The sequence below is a fragment of the Podarcis pityusensis genome (assembly GCF_964106645.2).
Source record: "Podarcis pityusensis genome assembly, chromosome: 2".
Classification (NCBI taxonomy): Eukaryota; Metazoa; Chordata; class Lepidosauria; order Squamata; family Lacertidae; genus Podarcis; species Podarcis pityusensis.
This window is the reverse complement of record NC_138029.1, coordinates 107555124-107571401: the sequence shown is the minus strand read 5'-3', so window position 1 is coordinate 107571401 and position 16278 is coordinate 107555124. Positions and strand designations below refer to the sequence as shown.

General features: G+C 47.5%; 1 protein-coding gene across 2 annotated transcripts in view; it reads right to left on the bottom strand.

The window, feature by feature from the left end:
* Window positions 1-11825: 11825 nt before the first annotated feature.
* The window catches only part of LHFPL4 (LHFPL tetraspan subfamily member 4), a 57676-nt gene continuing 53223 nt past the window's right edge, over window positions 11826-16278 (bottom strand). For both annotated transcript variants that reach the window (XM_080993350.1, XM_080993351.1), the window contains one exon: window positions 11826-15235. In XM_080993350.1, the coding sequence (XP_080849476.1) occupies window positions 15227-15235 (9 nt within the window). In that variant the 3' untranslated portion in view covers window positions 11826-15226. The remainder of the gene's footprint in view (window positions 15236-16278) is intronic.

Below are 16278 nucleotides of genomic sequence, written 5' to 3'. Positions count from 1 at the left end.
TCTCCGTCACACAAGCCAGGTCGACCCCCTGCGAGGTGAAGAAATCTCGCTGGGTGGCGGTTTTGTTGCCTATAGACCTGGCATTGCACAACACCAGTGACGGAAGTGAGTAATCCTTGCTCACCCTACTCTCGTCTCTCGGGATGGGGCGCAGATTGGAAGGGGTACGAGAATGCATGAATGCTGCCGTATCTGCTGCAGTTGCTGTTACAAAGAACCACAGCCTTCTCTCCAAGTACAGCCTGAAAGAGCACACTCCAGATCCCTAGTGTAACCTGTCCAACCCGACTTGGACATGAATACAAGAGTAGCCCTGAGTCTGTGCCTGAACAGCCAGAGACTGCTTAACATTGTTAACTTCTCCAAAGATGCTGAACACAATGTCATGGTGAGTTATCCTGCCAAAGACTGGAAAGGCAGAGTGGTCTTTGTACATCAGGGATGCCCCCATCAACCCAGTCACCTTGAATGCCAAGCTGTGGGAAGAGGCTAATACAATTCTGAACTTGTGTGAGGACATCATGCTTGAAAACAGTAAGAACCACCAACCAACTATCGTGGTACCTCGGGTTAAGTACTTAATTCGTTCTGAAGGTCCGTTCTTAACCTGAAACTGTTCTTAACCTGAGGTACCACTTTAGCTAGGGACGCGGGTGGCACTGTGGGTAAAACCTCAGCGCCTAGGACTTGCCGATCGTCAGGTCGGCGGTTCGAATCCCCGCGGCAGGGTGAGCTCCCATCGTTCGGTCCCAGCGCCTGCCAACCTAGCAGTTTGAAAGCACCCTTAAGTGCAAGTAGATAAATAGGGACCGCTTACTAGCGGGAAGGTAAGCGGCGTTTCCGTGTGCTGCGCTGGCTCGCCAGATGCAGCTTGTCACGCTGGCCACGTGACCCGGAAGTGTCTGCAGACAGCGCTGGCCCCCAGCCTCTTAAGTGAGATGGGCACACAACCCCAGAGTCGGACATGACTGGCCCGTACTGGCAGGGGTACCTTTACCTTTACCTTTACCACTTTAGCTAATGGGGCCTGCTGCCGCCGCTGCGCCACCAGAGCACGATTTGTGTTCTCATCCTGAGGCAAAGTTCTTAACCCGAGGTACTATTTTTGGGTTAGCAGAGTCTGTAACCTGAAGCGTCTGTAACCCGAGGTACCACTGTATTCAGGTAAGAACCAACCGGTCCTTCTCTAGAGGAGGTGAACCTCAGTCATTGTGGGTTGTACTAACTAAAGCTATTTAAAAATCCCATCAGGTGGGGAAAGTCGTCTGCCAGTGAATAACTTCTTGTCCAAAGGCTGCGTCTGCTGAGGTGTATCAATTTTATAAGCATATTTTTATTATGGAATGCTCTCCCCCAAGAGATTCACCTGTCGCCTACCTTAACTGTCTCAAGCTTTTTCACATAACCATTTTAATCTTGCTGACTTCTGTGTTGTTTTTATGATTTTGTAGCTTTTAGTTCATTATGTTTTCCACATTTTTGTTCTTTTTTCTGGGGCTGTGGTTGAAGTGTGGTATGAAAATACTTGCATCCAAATAAATATGGCCTCCACCATGCTTAGACACGGGGAGAGCACTGACTTAGACACTACTAAGATGCAGGTGGTGCTGTGGTCTAAACCACTGAGCCTCTTGTCAATCAGAAGGTCGGTGGTTCAAATCCCCACGACAGAGTGAGCTCCCATTGCTCTGTCCCAGCTTCTGCTAACCTAGCAGTTGGAAAGCATGCCAGTGCGAGTAGATAAATAGGTACCGCTGCAGCGGGAAGGTAAATGGCGTTTCTGTGTGCTCTGGTTTCCATCACTGTGTTCCGTTGCACCAGAAGTCATGCTGGCCACATGACCCGGAAAGCTGTCTGTGGACAAACACCGGCTCCCTTGGCCTGAGAGCAAGATGAGCACCACAACTCCATAGTCACCTTTGACTGGACTTAACTGTCCAGGGGTCCTTTACCTTTAGCTTTTTACTGAAACCAAATGAGAAGGGGGTGTCTCGGAACTTACTGATGAACAGGTGTGGAGACAGTGTGGCAACCTGTGAAATCTCTTGGGGAAACATTTCGTGGTATTGACAAGCAACTGACATCATCCTCTGGGACTTGTGAGTGCTGAGAAGGTGCCAGAAGGTTTGTAAAATTAACATTAGGTTTGCTGCTGCTTTGATTGGAACTCGGAACAATACCAGAACAGTATGTTTTTGTTTTTCAAATGCCCAGAGTTGCCACTTGACCTCATGAATTTATAAAAGTAAACTGAAGATTCAATACACAAAACTCAAAATGCTTTACATGTACTGGGCTATACTGAACTTTTTGTTCTAGCCGAGAAGCCAATTTTACCACACCTAATGGTCCCAAGGTACGCGAGTGGCGCTGTGGTCTAAACCACTGAGCCAAGGGCTTGCCAATCAGAAGGTCAGTGGTTCAAATCCCCGCAACGGGGTGAGCTCCCGTTGCTCGGTCCCTGCTCCTGCCTACCTAGCAGTTCAAAAGCACGTCAAAGTGCAAGTAGATAAATAGGTACCACTCTGGCAGGAAGGTAAATGGTGTTTCCGTGTGCTCCTCTGGTTCACCAGACGGTCAGGGGTCCCTTTACCTAATGGTCCCAAAGATTGGACTTCAAAGCTGTTTGTCTCACATAACCTTCGCAGTGGGATGGAATACCAAGCATGGTGGAATATAGTATACTGAATATCCATCACAGGGAAATGGTATATGTCCCACTTTACCTCCAATGAGCTCAGTGTTATGTATATGGTCCTCTTTCTCCATTCATATTTTTATCCTCAACAACTCTATGAGGTAGGTTAGGCTGAGAGTGAGCGGCTGGCCCAAGGGCACCCAGTGAGTGTCAGGGCTGAGTGGGGGATTTGATCTCCCAGGTCCTCATGCAGTACTCTAACTACTACACCACACTGGCTCCCTTTTTCACATGTTCTACCAGGACAATGGCTGATTGGACTAATGATATGAATGGGTAGATCCACAGTCTTTAAACTAAAGTATTATCCTGAACAATAAGGTGCTGTGGATGATGGTTGGGCTATATTCCCAATAACTAAGGTCCAATTCTCTCTGCACATGGGCAGGCACCCTCTTTGCAGCTGCAGGGTGACCCAGTTAAAAATGGGTTGCCTCCTGGAATCCAGCCCTCCCCTTTGCCTCATTGCTCAGAGGTGGGAATCACTTTTTCTGGGCTACCCTTTTTTTACTGCTGCATCACACGGCTGTCTCATGTTAAGCTTGTGGGTCCTTTTCCTACAGACTACTTGCAAGTCAGGTGCCCCCCCCCATCTTATATTTGTGCTGCTAGTTCTTCCTGCCTAGGTGCAGGACCAGACATTTGTCCCTGTTGAAATTCGTTTTGTTAGTTTGGGCCAATCTGTTAAGGTCATCTTGAATCCTGATTCATACTGGGTCTTAGTAATCACAGCATCTTTTTCTAAGTGCTCACAGACTGACTCTTCTAGGACCTTTCCTGCTATCAATGTCAAGCTCACCGGTCGGTAGGTACCTTGCGTGCAGCTCATCAGCCCCTGGAGATTTGAGTTTGTTTAAAGTAGCTGTGTGTTCCCTTACCACCTCTTTCACCATCTTAGACTGCAGCATCCTTGCATCATTTATTCTGTTATCACCAGATGGGTGATAGCTTTCCCTTTGGATGAAAACAGAGGCAAAGTAGGTGTTGAGTATTTCCGCCTTTTCTCTGCCACCCAATAGCATTTCTCCATCCTCTACATGCAAGGGACCTACTACTCTTGCTTTTAAACATAGCCAAAGAAACCTTTTAAAATTATTTTTAACCTCTTGCAAGCCTGAGCTTATTCTGAGATATGGTCCACTTGGCCTCCTCCCTACAAATGTTGGCTGCTTGTGTATGCTCTTTGTGAGTCCCCATTTTTCCATTTCTTATACATCTCAGCGCATCTGCAAGCTCCTTATGCAGCCACACCAGTTTCTTCAGGTTTCTTTCTTGTTGGAATTGTCTGCTTTTGTGCCTTCAGTGTTTCCCCTTTACGAAACTCGCATCCATCTTGGACTCCTTCCCCCCAGGATGATGAGGACAAGAGGGGAAATAATTAATTCTAGGCAGGGTCTCCTTGCTCTGCGTGCAGAGTGGTGGGTTGCATTGAATGCGCGGCAGCTTCATTGCGCAGTATCGAAACCATTGGGGCTAGAAGTTGGTTTTTTAGTACATCAGAAGGGGGGGGTGCAGACCTACTGATACAGCAGTCTTGCTATAAGAACAATAAAATTTGGTATAAGCCCATCATTTTCTCCAGGCCCTACTGCTGAGTTACGACCTTTCCCCGTGTCTTGCAGGACTAGCGGAATTATTATTAAAAGTTATACGCTGCCTTTCATTAAGAGATCATGGGGCGCTTTACAACAAAATGCACAAAATACACAATATAATAACATGGCAACCATACCCTGAAATAAATCTAGAAAACTTAGCTGCGTATGATCATTGCATGGTTAGCATTCTGTTGCAGAAGTGCATTCCAACCTTGCGGCTATTGCTCAGCTGAGTGCCTTTGCTGCAGTTTAATAATCCACAAGCCCACCACTCCCTCTCACAGTGAACTCAGGTGGTCGAGCCCCAACAGAATTGGAACCAAAACTGAGCCGCTGAGAAACTGGGAGGAGCTACTGGCATCCTTGGGAGTAAGCCTCAGGTTTGCAGGAAAAAAAGCTGGGTGAGGAACGGAACAGAGTGTTCCTAAAGAATACTCTGGCCTGCTGGCTGGAACTCAAAACCAGGAGCTCTCCTGTTAGGAGGGGACGGTGCACTGCAACATTTTGTGGTGGAGCGTGCTTGCTCAGTCCTGGAGCTGAGCTCTTAATGTGCACACCTGCCAGTGCTTAGTCTACATGCAGCCTTTGGTCCTTGCTGCCACTGCTGTTTAAGTGGATCCTCTCCCTTGATTCGGGAGCGCATAAACACCTTAATTTTTACCCATTTGCCGCACAGCGAGGGAGCAAAGAGCCTGATCACACAGCTATGCCCGGAATATTCTCCTACCTACACCTGCTGCCCCAGCGCTTGCCACCAGTGTGCCCTTGGCACCGGCAGCATCGTGATCAACAGTCTCCATAGTTACACAGGCCAGGTTGCCATGGAGACGACTGGAGAAAGGCAGGTAGGCACCAGCTCAAGGTGTAGCAATGAGTCACTGTGGGGAGCAGAGGCAGGAGAACAGGACGTGTGTTCGGTAGATGAACCGGGCGAATTATTGATGCTGATTTGAAAAAACTAAAATAAACATAGGGTTTCCCCCTTCACCTTCTTAGAGCAGAAGGGGATACAGTGGTACCTCAGGTTAAGTATTTAATTCGTTCCGGAGGTCCGTTCTTAACCTGAAACTGTTCTTAACCTGAGGTACCACTTTAGCTAATGGGGCCTCCTGCTGCTGCTGCGCCGCCAGAGCACAATTTCTGTTCTCATCCTGAAGCAAAGTTCTTAACCCAAGGTACTATTTCTGGGTTAGCAGAGTCTGTAACCTGAAGCGTATGTAACCTGAGGTACCACTGTATATCCAAGGAACTGCATTCTGTGATCAGATCACATTGTAAAGATAGGACCAGAGGGAAATCTCTCATGGGAGCTTTTGGTAATCAAGTGGGTTCTCCTTTTCTCTCTGCCCTGGCCCTTTTCCTTCCAGGCACTGCAGACAAGGCTGTGTTGCCTGTGGATACTATACATGAAGAAATAAAAAAGATGTTAAGGAGTCCCACAGAAAAGAAACCCGAGGCCTACCTGTTGGGTCTTTTGGGAAAAGATATTCCACAAGAAAAGAAAATAATCTTCCTGTATGCTACAGCAGCAGCCAGAACAGTACTAGCCAGCAAATGGAAAAGTGAATTGATTCCCTCCAAAGAGGAGTGGATATGTAAAATGAGTGACTATATACATTTGGCAAAATTAACAGCAGCCATAAGGTCACAGTCAAATCAAAAGTTAAGATTACAATGGAAATGCTTTGAAGATTATATAAACACTGTTCACAAAATAATATGTTGATATGTATAGATTAAGACTGTAGAATATATAAGAAGAATGATGTTTAAATGAGATATGAAATTCAGATAAGAAATGCAATGTAAGGATTTAACATAATAAAAAACAGAAATCGGGGTGTGGTGGAGGGGAGCCAATTGGGGGGGAATGTAATTTTATCTATATCATTTTTTGTGGTTGTCTTTTGTTAAGTGTCTCTTTTATATCTTTGTATTTTGTGTATTTTTGTATTGTGTGTATCAGATATTAAAAATTAAAAAAAATATTTTTTTTAAAAAAGCTTGCCTGTGCTGGCCCAGTTCAAGAGCCCAAAGCACAGTGAATATATTTTCCAGAAATGGGTTCTGAGCTGCAACACTTCAGACTACAGCTGAAGAAAGGGGTGGTGTGTGTGTGCTATTTTGAAGGCCAGTAGAGGCAGATGTCCATTGGAACTGGTAGGGCGTATGGCAGGAGGCCAACAGTAGATGGAGCTAGAGCCAATGACAGGCAGCGCCCATTAATTCTAGTGTCCTCATACTCTGCAGATGGTGACAGCAGTCACGAAATTAAAAGACGCCTGCTCCTTGGGAGAAAGGCGATGACAAACTTAGACAGTATCTTAAAAAGCAGAGACATCACCTTGCCAACAAAGGTCCGTATAGTTAAAGCCATGGTTTTCCCAGTAGTGATGTATGGAAGTGAGAGCTGGACCATAAAGAAGGCTGATCGCCGAAGAATTGATGCTTTTGAATTATGGTGCTGGAGGAGACTCTTGAGAGTCCCATGGACTGCAAGAATATCAAATCTCTCCATTCTGAAGGAAATCAGCCCTGAGTGCTCACTGGAAGGACAGATTCTGAAGCTGAGGCTCCAATACTTTGGCCACCTCATGAGAAGAGAAGACTCCCTGGAAAAGACCCTGATAGCCCTCCTCCTCCTCCTCCATGAATTTTGTCTAATCCTCTTTTAAAGCCATCCGATTCGGCTGCCCTCACTGCCTCCTGTGGGAGGGAGTTCCATAGTTTAACTATCGGCAGCCAGTGTGGTGTAGTGGTTAAGAGCGGTGGACTCGTAATCTGGTGAACCGGGTTCGCTTTCCTGCTCCTCCACATGCAGCTGCTGGGTGACCTTGGGCTAGTCACACTTCTCTGAAGTCTCTCAGGCCCACTCACCTCGCAGAGTGTTTGCTGTGGAGGAGGAAAAGAAAGGAGATTGTTGGCGGCTTTGAGACTCCTTAAAGGTAAAGGGACCCCTGACCATTAGGTCCAGTCGCGAACGACTCTGGGGTTGCGGCTCTCATCTCGCTTTATTGGCCAAGAGAGCCGGCGTACAACTTCCAGGTCATGTGGCCAGCATGACTAAGCCGCTTCTGGCGAACCAGAGCAGCGCACGGAAACGCCGTTTACCTTCCCGCCGGAGCGGTACCTATTTATCTACTTGCACTTTGACGTGCTTTTGAACTGCTAGGTTGGCAGGAGCAGGGACTGAGCAACGGGAGCTCACCCCGTTGCGGGGATTCGAACCGCCGATCTTCTGATCGGCAAGTCCTAGGCTCTGTGGTTTAACCCACAGCGCCACCCGCGTCCCTTGAGACTCCTTAGGGTAGTGATAAAGCGGGATATCAAATCCAAACTCTTCTTTTTCAACTATCCCTGAGGGCAGCAGGGGAGCAGTGCTCTGTTCTTCCCCCAACAAGGTGCTTTCTGGGCCTGCCCCCCCCCCCCCGCACTTGCCATTTGAAGCAGCTGCCTTACTCTGCCCTTATTTTATACTAAAGGAGGTTTGGGGAACTGTTAGCTCCCCTGACATTGCCAAACTCCCAAGTCTCTCCCATTGGTCTCAGCAGGCACAGCCAGGTGCCAAGGATGATGGCGGTTAGAATTATAGGGTTAGAAGGGACCCAAATGACCATCTGGTCCAGCCCTCAGCAATGTGGGAATCTTTAGATCAGCAACATCTGGGAAGGGGCCAAAAGTCCCCCAGACCTCTATTAAAGCATGCAGTGGCAGTGATTCCACTTCCCCACCCGTTCTTCCCTTACTCACATTAACCGTTCTCTCCATGTGTGCTCACTAAAGTTTATCAGAAGAGGCCTTGCTGTGTCCATTTATGCAGCTGGAAAAAGACAGTGACACCGCTTGAGGTTGCGATGGACCCCGGAGTTATTGAAAGAGACTCGTCTCTGTAGTAGGGCTTTCAATAATATTCTTGGTTTGTTATATTGTGTGGTTTGGGATACTAGCGATTTGCTGCTTGCTTTTGTGCTGCTTGCTTATGATTGTATTTTTTAAAAAAATAAAATTTCCGTTTTCCGTTTGCTCACTTAACACCAAATGGGGGAATCTCAGGATAGGTTTGCGTTGTATGGAACCAGGTCAACGAGAGCGGAGGATGTATAAATAAATGTGTGCTGTTTCAATGACAAGGCTTACAACTGTGCGTCCATGCTTCTTTGCAATGCCTTCTCAGTCACTCTTGCGACAACTCCATAAAGTATGTATTATACCCATTTTGCAGTTAGGAGCTGAGGTCTGCCTGAGTCCAACTAGTTTCTTCACGGCTGATGGGACAATTTGAACCAAAGACTCAACTAGCTTTTCTGCATTGAACTGCAAGAGCAGAACTGGAATGCCATTATGGCAGTTGTGTGAATTTAATGGCAGATGGATAAATGTGAAATAAAAATCCCTGAGGGATTGCAACTGCACAGTGGTGAGCTCTTCAGATTTCCTCCCAAGACAGCAGATAACTGGCCATTCGCTGGCATTCACCAAGCACCTACCTGGGTGTGGAAGGTGTAGCTCCAATTCTGCTCCAAGCCAAGTGAAGCGAACATTTATGGTTTCATCTGATTTTTCAGTCTGAAGTTTCTGTCAAAGGCTCAGTGCAATGAGAGCCCTTTGGTTTAACATGCCTGTTTGGCGTTCTTTGTCACATCGTGATGCCTCCCTTAAAGCCTGAGATACAGGAATGAAATTTGGTATGTATTTTTCAAGGCACAAATCTCTCCTTCAGGTTTTGAACAGCTATTTTCAACCAAAGAGGAAGAGAGAGGAGAGGTGCAAAATATCTCGTAAGTAATGTCTCCCTTGAGCAAGGACTAATCTCAGTGACACTTGAGTGAGGGCAAGAATTCTCCAACCTGCAGCTCAATCTTTTGTTGTTGTTGTTGTTAAGGGGCAAGGCAAGGTAAGAGACAAACACACTGAATTGTGATACCTGAAGTGGCACTTCTACAATGCTGATCTGTGTTCCCCATGACATTTCTCTCTCACATGCACCTATCTACTACCTTCCTTCAGGAAAATAAAAATCTATAAGCAAGTCTACTCATCCAGACCATCAACCTCCCCGAATCAGTGGCATGCATATCCTATCTCCTTGCCTCACCCTGTGTGGCTTATACTCAGCGCTTGGGACAAACTAATTCAGATTAACTAATTTACCGAATAAATTCAAAAATCCATGAATTAAACCCGAAAAGAATTTCTTTAATTTCTGGGTGAGCTTTATATTGACCCATGTTGTGCTGTTTTATTGCCTGGCCACCCAGATCTTCCGGGAGCTCTTAGCAAGTTGCCTTCACCATCCTGAATAATTTGTCAGTACCTGCAAACTTGGCTGCCTCTCTGTTCGCCTGTAACTTCAGATCATTTATGAACAATGTAAATAAATTATAAGCCCCAATACACATTGGGGGGGGGGCAGGTCTGACTCCTCTGGGCTGGGTGAGGAGTTCCCAGCAGAAGCTGAGCTAAGCCCAACTCTCTTACTACAGACTGGCTGCTGGAGCCTACGCCTGCATTGGAAAAGGAGGAGACTTCATCACTGCTTATAAATCGACAGGGCTACTGCTGACATTGGGAGTATGTACAAAGTATGGACGGAGGTTTTGATTGACAGGCTGACAGGAGATGTGGTATTTCCCCACCCACCCCTCAAACATTACTGGCAAGAATATAAAGAGAGGCCTACTTGAAATGACCAAAGGCCCATCTAGTCCAACTTCCTGTTCTTACAGGGAGCAACCAGATGTCTATGGAAAGCCCATAAGCAGGGCATGAGTACAATAATCCTCTCTTGCTCATGGTTCCTATAACGGATACATAGCTGTCAATTTACAGATTTGAAAATAAGGGACCAGCAGCCTCGAAAATAAGGAATCGGCAGCCAAAATATGGGATTTTCCTAGCATAGGTATGTTCAACTTCTGAGCCCCTCCAAGCCAAAGGCAGAAAGCCCAGCCAGCAGCCAAATAAAGCCTCAAGCGGTGGTTCCCACAGCGCAGCAACCCGGCAAAGGGGATGCAGCAAGGAAAACCACTGTCACCTCTCCGCTGGGAAGCGCTGAGCAAAGGCGAGTCCCCAGGCAACGCGGCCAATTTGATCAGCACAAGGCATGCAAGCTCCACCCCCCAGTCGTTCTTCGACTCCTTATTGGGTGAGCAACGCAGCCAAGCAACACAGTTGGAGCCTCCCTCCTCCCTGACCAGCAGGGAGGGAGGGAGAGGAGCTGCTTCCTTTGAAACCTGGGAAATTTAAGGGACATCATCAATAAGGGACAGCAGCGGGACACGGTGCTGGGATAAGGGACTTTCCCGCCAAATAAGGGACGGTTGACAGCTATGAACTGATATTCAGAGATATACTATCTCTGATATGGGACATAGTACACAGCCATCATGACTAAGCCATCATGGATGTGTTTTAAAGTTACTGATCCGTAAGAGGGCCTGGCCTCTTATTCTACAATGACAAAGTGTGCTCCAAGAACCTTTGCTGAGGGCCTTTGTCAAAAACATTTTGGGAGTCCAAAAATACAATGTTAACTTCGACCCAGATGTTTGGACACATTAACACTATTTTAGTGCCAGATTAAACATGCCTTTTCTCCTAAGGCATTTGAGTGAATGTGATCACCATGCTTACTGCTGTGTCAGATGTATGTGTGTCGTATTTTACTGTGAAACTTGATGGCTGTTTTTAGTTGTATGTGGAAGCAGCCTAGAGATGTTCTGTATTAGCAATAAATAAATAAAACAAATTATTATTATAATCAATGTAACAATAGACAATCTCAAATAATTCTAATAGGGTGATGATGCAGAAACTTCCCTCTGCAGAAGCCATGCCTATTCTTCATAAGCAAGGCTTATTCTTCCATAATATCCTTGATCATTTTATCTTTAAAAGCTACAGTGTGTAGCATGTGGGCAGATGTACTGCACCTCCAGGATTCCCTTTAATGTACAGCCTTCCCTTATTCACTCATCATGATGATTTTGTTAGGATCTTAACACCTACAGATGCAAAGAAAACCCTTACGTATACTTTTTCTTGCAGTTCCTGCCTCAGTGCCAATTCATACAATCTAACTGCCATGACAAGAAAGGCTGAGTGGATCCATGCAGAATTCTGTGCATGGTGACGAAGCCAGTTCATTAAGTGGCTAATTGATTCCCATTGAGCGTGTTGCTGCTGAAATCTGGCTGAGTGGCGACAGCTGGTAAATGTAAATTAAAAATGGTGAACTGGGAGCTATACACACTCATATAACCTGCCCATGCACCAATTGTTTCACCCTTGTATAGTGCCCGAGTGGTGATGGTGAGATTTTCTCAGCTAGCCTCTTTCAAAGACATTACAGGACTAGCTCTGATCAAACCGTTCTTACACATTCCTAAGTGTTTCCTTGCAAATCCGTAGTCTGCGACTGGCAAAGGCCTGGGGGTGGTCAGATCCCCCTCCTCCCCACCTCCAAATCCCAAGGCAAAAAAACGAATAAATCAGTTGCTCCCCAGTGACGTGACAGGGTTCTGATCCGATCCAATCCATCTTGAATTTTTATGTTTTCCGGTTAAGGTTTTGTGAAACACTGTATCAAACTTTTTTTTTGTACTAAAATACAGATATATATTACAGCTACTGTATTCCCTTCTCCACCAATCTTGCCATTTCCGTCGATCCCATTCTTCCCGCGCATGTCACGTAACGGGCGCAAGGGCACATCTCGCCCTCCCTGCCGCCCCCCAACGTAGGGTAAATGTCCTCTGGTGGCTGACAGTATGCTCACGAACCCTAGTGGCTTGGGGAGTTGCAGGCTAACGCCGCTCCTTCGGTCCAAGCTACCAGATAACCTTTACCGATTATATTTTGGACTTTCCTATAACGACCGATGGGAAAGTTGGGCTGAGAATATTAAGGGTGTATGTGCCTGGGCCTACATGGCTGGGCAAGCCTTTAATCTAGTTTAGCTCTGCCCCTTTCTCTTGCTGAGATTCCCTAATGTTGCGGAGAGCTGAGATTTAAAGGCCGATCGTGTCAGTGGATACTCAGAAGTTAGTTCCACAGAGCTCGGTGAAGTTTACTCCCCAAAACATTGAGGCCTTTCGCTTTAAAGAGTGGCTTCTGAAGGGCTAAACTCACATATATATATATTTATCTCATTCCTCCCCTCATAATTTGGCTGTGGCTTTTCTGAGGTCATGGAAGGGAGGTTTGCTCTCCACAGAGGCTTGTCAAATGTCCTCGGGTGAGCCAGCCAGTTCCTTTGGCACTTCTGCATAAACCACGATACTTGATGGCTGGTTATCATTGCACTTGAGCATAACAGGATGTAACCACACAACCCTTTTGGTTCCCGTGTTGGCAATGTTTGAGTGGCCTCTTAAGTGTTAATTATTTGGCAAACATAGTGACATGGCCATGCTACGTCGTGCGCTACGTCTCCCACACTGGTGAATCTTCCCTTGGTTTCTTACTGTGTTTCCCACAGTGATTTGTTTAAAACTCTTTGTTTTAATTTTAATTTTTAGCGGCTGGGTGGGGCGCATCCAGTTGGGCTCATGGGTGCTGGGGTGATTAACCCTTTCCTCCGGTGACATTTTTCTGGTGAATATCAACACCCCCCCACAAAAGCTGCAATTTACCTATAGGAAAGGTAAATTTCCCTCAGCGGGACAAAAAACACCTTTGGAGGGAGGAATTGTCACCAGGAAAATAGTATTGGGAAAAGAGTTAGCCGTCCACTAGAGCCACAGTCCCAACTGGTTTCTATCTTGGTTGCTATAAATAGCTGGAGATCCATTCACAGGCCTCCTGCTGTTCTTTCCTCACCCCCAATCCTTGGCCCTTTATGGCCCACCAGCTTTTTGAGCCCATGCACTCCTTTCCCACATGCTCTTTTCGCTTGTTTCCAACCAGGTCCTTCATGCCACTAATTCAGGCCCGGCCCTGCCATTAGGCAAGGTGATGCAGCCTTCCCCAAGCAACAGATCTTGGGAGCACCGTTACAGGGCAGGCAAATAGTCAATTGTTTTATCTTTTTTACTACTATGCAGGATGCCGTTTGGATTTTCTTAGGCCCTCCCTCTAGGTTTTTTCTTTGATTTTTTTTTTTAATCCAGACTCCTTTTCTTCTCGCCTTCCTCTTGACCCAATCTGGCTCTGCCCAGAGCAGATTCTTTCTGCTTTTTCAGGCCCTTGGTTCTTTGTGAAGCTGCTCTAAGCTCGCTTCACGGTCCTACAGGCTCCTTATAATGTCAATAGCTGCTGCTGGTGGGCTGTGTGAAAGGAAGGGGGCGCTTTTGCACAGGCTGAAATGGCACGTCCGTCCGTGTCGCCACCCGGGCACCCCTGCTCTCTGCAGGTCCCTCTTCCTGGTAGGTTTGAGGCCTAGCTCTGCCCTGAAGCCTGCTTCCGCTTCAGCTAGCGAGAGGCATGGACGTCTGTTTTATAGTTCTTCAATGGCTACACTGGACAGGGCAAAAATAGCTGCACCGGTGGAACTACCTCTCTATTCAGCTCAAACCGCGGGGACGGAATAGCTGCTACACTGCTGTCTGGATGGTTGGGGCGGCGGGTGGGGGCACAGTTGTCCGAACGTCTAAGAAGACCCATTTCTGCCCTAGTCTTCAGCTGCCACCAAGAGCAGGGGGCATCGTGAATGGAGGATCACAGTTCTGGTGGGGAGGGCGTTGTGAGGTTGTTTGCTGACATTTGCCTCTCGCAATTACAGCGCAGAATACCATGCCATAGCGGGGTGGGGGGTGGGGTTTGGGCACAAATTCCTGCAGCCAGAAATTCCTCCTGCCCTATGGGATTATATCCCGAGTTAGGGGAGCTGGAATTCTGCTCTGACCCACTTCCTGCTTTGCCTCGCCCTCCTCCCGTGTTGTAATACTGGTTCCAGCGAGGGAAGTAAAGCATGGACCCCACCCCATGCAGACACCAGGTTCGAGGAAAATGCTATTTGGCACGGACCTCGGAACTCAACTGGCAAGGTGCCCACCCTGCTGGCAAGCAAGAGGGAAGTTTTGCTTCCCACCTTTGCTGCGACCCCCTTCCTCCGCTCGTTCTCCAGGCCGAAGGGTTACATTCAGTGTTTAGAGGAGTCACCCTACAGGCAGAGATGTTGTCGCACCCCATGGCAGCGGCTGGAGAGAGAAGCCAGTTAGCCAACCCAGATCCTCCCACCCCACCCCAGTCCCCCCTTCGTGGTACAGCTGCATTACCTGGGCAGGACGAGTGGAAAATGCAAAAGTTTTCTGGTGGCTGAAATCCCCAAAGGGAACGGGGGTGGGGATTCGGGCTCACCTTACCCTGTTCAGAGACAATTTAAATTTACATGTAAAAGTATCAAATGGGCCAGTCTCAGGCGCCGGGCGGCCCCCCGTGGGCCGGAGGGCGGGCAAAGTTGCTGAAAGGTTAAAAATGGAGAGAGACTTGGCAAGGAGGTGGCCTTGGCAGAGTCTGTTGCAGCGGTAGCGTCTTGGCACCAGTTCTTGGTTGGTTCTTGGGAAAGAGGGTACTGGGAAACGCCGTGGAAGCTTTTCCCGGAAAGGCTGGGATCCCTTTGAAAAGAACGTGTTAAAAAGTCCCAGGGGCGTCACTTCCTTGAAACACCAGGTCGGAGTGTGCGCATCGCCTCGTCCCCCAATGTGGTAGGTTTGGGGTAAGGGTAGGGGTACCGGTGTCACACTCTCCTCCATCGGCAGCCAATCAGCAGAGGGGGCAGAGGCCAAAGCTGGCAAATCATGAGGGATGGACGTGTCTCCGGAAGTGGCACGCAGGTGAGGTCTGCAGATTCTGAGGCTTCGAGTTGGACGTTTCCCCCCCATTGGCAGCAGCGAAGGAAAGGCAGTGAGGGAGGCGGGGAGGGAGGAGGAAGGATGAGAGAGTTCAATCCAGATACCAAGGAGAGAAGGGCCCCCCTGCCTCTTCTACATTATATCCTCTGTGGAGGAGAAAACACAAGAGCGTCACCAATATAAACAAGACTGCACAAAAGCTGGCAATAGGAGTGCTGTATGTACTCTTGCTTGGGGCGGGCGGTGGTGGCAGCGGTGGAGAGAACAGCTAAAATTCTGCATCCAACATAAGCCCAAACCCTGCATCGAGGAATGCTGAATTTTGTGGATAGTACCTTATGCGATTTGACAGCTGCTAGATTTCCTGCCATTTGCATGGAGGGGTTAGGAGGTTTGTGCGACCCTGGCTGTTGTCCCTGGATGCCCTCCCCACTCCAAAAGCTTCTAAGATGTCAGTTTCACTAGGCACTTTCAAGCTTATCTTCACAGCCATAGTGGCTAGAGCAGGCTTCCTCAAACTCAGCCCTCCAGATGTTTTGAGACTACAATTCCCATTATCCTTAACCACTGATCCTGCTAGCTAGGGATCATGGGAGTCGTAGGCCAAAAACATCTGGAGGGCCGAGGTTGAGGAAGCCTGGGCTAGAATCTTAGTGGTGATCTTCTTCTTTTTTAATGAAATTGAGAATGTTTAGTTCTGTGCCCCAATACTCAGTTCAATTGTTATACAGAATTGTGATGTACACAAATGCTAACAAAGGAGTTATGTTTATCCCCACCAAGCCCTCAGCTCAAGTTGCTATGCTTCGTCTTAACCCCAGGCTGATGGACCATTCCAGGCCCTGATAATCAAGGTGTCAATTTAGCCCCACTTCCTCAATTAAAGTCACTCTGAACTGTTCTCTAACAAAGTGATGCAGTTGAAGGAACAAGAAGCATTTGCTTGTGTGCAAGACTGCATGTGTGCACTCAATCTGCATCCGAATCTAATTTCTGTCCGCGTATGAGACTGGGCAAATGATCTGATGACCAATTTTTTTAAAATAGCACCAACTTCCTTATATATTAGTAGCAGATAAGCCTGCCGGGTGTGTGCTCCAGAGCTTGCCTTAGTTAAAGGACGGGCTCTGCTCTGTGAGGCAGGATAGACACCAAAGGGTGTTTTCCCTTTAGGTTGTTCCTTCAGGGA